Source organism: Priapulus caudatus, unplaced genomic scaffold (assembly GCF_000485595.1).
Source record: "Priapulus caudatus unplaced genomic scaffold, Priapulus_caudatus-5.0.1 Scaffold17, whole genome shotgun sequence".
Classification (NCBI taxonomy): domain Eukaryota; kingdom Metazoa; phylum Priapulida; class Priapulimorpha; order Priapulimorphida; family Priapulidae; genus Priapulus; species Priapulus caudatus.
The window spans coordinates 1,311,626-1,312,981 of NW_014577078.1; the positions used below are offsets into that span (position 1 = coordinate 1,311,626).

General features: G+C 45.9%; 1 protein-coding gene across 1 annotated transcript in view; it reads right to left on the reverse strand.

Moving 5' to 3' along the window:
• Positions 1-297, reverse strand: part of LOC106810510 (prostaglandin reductase 2-like) — an 18,085-nt gene extending 17,788 nt beyond the window's left edge. The window contains exon 1 of the mRNA XM_014813891.1: positions 221-297. Within this exon, the coding sequence (XP_014669377.1) occupies positions 221-290 (70 nt within the window). The 5' untranslated portion in view covers positions 291-297. The remainder of the gene's footprint in view (positions 1-220) is intronic.
• Positions 298-1,356: the final 1,059 nt, after the last annotated feature.

Here is a 1,356-nt window from a genome sequence, read left to right on the forward strand (position 1 = left end):
GTACCCACGGGTACGTTCCGGCAGTACCCTGGAGGACATAGACCCTATCACTATCAGTATCACTACTATCAGTATCAGTATGAGTATCAGCGATAGTTTGGGACCCTGCAGATGCACTGCGCCCACCAGTATATCTTCTAGTATTTTGATGACATATATGACATAAAATACAATATATTTTAATCCTAAATCAATTCTTAATTGAAATGGTTTGTTTCACCTGGTCTACTAGCCAAAACGACGCAATAATTTTCATTCTGATGCTCGCTGTTATCAAATGCCGCTGACATGTTTACAGTTAAATAGAGCGCCATCTATGTTCTTCCTATATATTTTTTTGCATTTTCTTCCTTCAAGTCTTTCTTTTCGCGAGTCCATTGCCAAATGGTCCACTAATAATAAAATAAGGGCCAGAATTTAGCTATAACAGGAGTCACATAACGTTTGTAGCTACCGATTTTAGGCAGTGTATACAGCCACACGCGTGTGTCTTTACCATCCAGCCACACGCGTGTGTCTTTACCATCCAGTCACACGCGTGTGTCTTTACCATCTTACCATCCAGTCACACGCGTGTGTCTTTACCATCCAGCCACACGCGTGTGTCTTTACCATCCAGTCACACGCATGTGTCTTTACCATCCAGCCACACGCGTGTGTCTTTACCATCCAGCCACACGCGTGTGTCTTTACCATCCAGCCACACGCGTGTGTCTTTACCATCCAGCCACACGCGTGTGTCTTTACCATCCAGCCACACGCGTGTGTCTTTACCATCCAGCCACACGCGTGTGTCTTTACCATCCAGCCACACGCGTGTGTCTTTACCATCCAGCCACACGCGTGTGTCTTTACCATCCAGCCACACGCGTGTGTTTATAGCGACTCTAGGATCGCGACGACGATAATACCAAAATACCACTAATAATGCAATAGTAATATGCAACAGTAACACAAATCATACTACACACTACACATGCACACGCGTGTACACCCGCACATATTCATATTGCGCGCATATACACAAGTAGTCCGAGCCGACGCAGACCCCAGTAAACCCGCACCCTCAGATTAGCAAAGCGGAGTTATAACGTCTGCATTTGCGGACAAATACACAAGTAGCTGGATGGAGGGGGACATATACATGTACAAGTACAGGACATGCATGCCCGTACCATCTGGGAAGAATCGCGCATGGGACAGAGACACTGCACTCGTAATTTGGACGTTTGAAGCAGATAAATACACACACGCTATAGACAGTTAGACACACGCGTGTGGCTGGATGTTAAAGACCCACGCGTGTCACGTGTGGCTGTCTACACTATCTAGATCTTAATCGTGGTGTGGGAATAT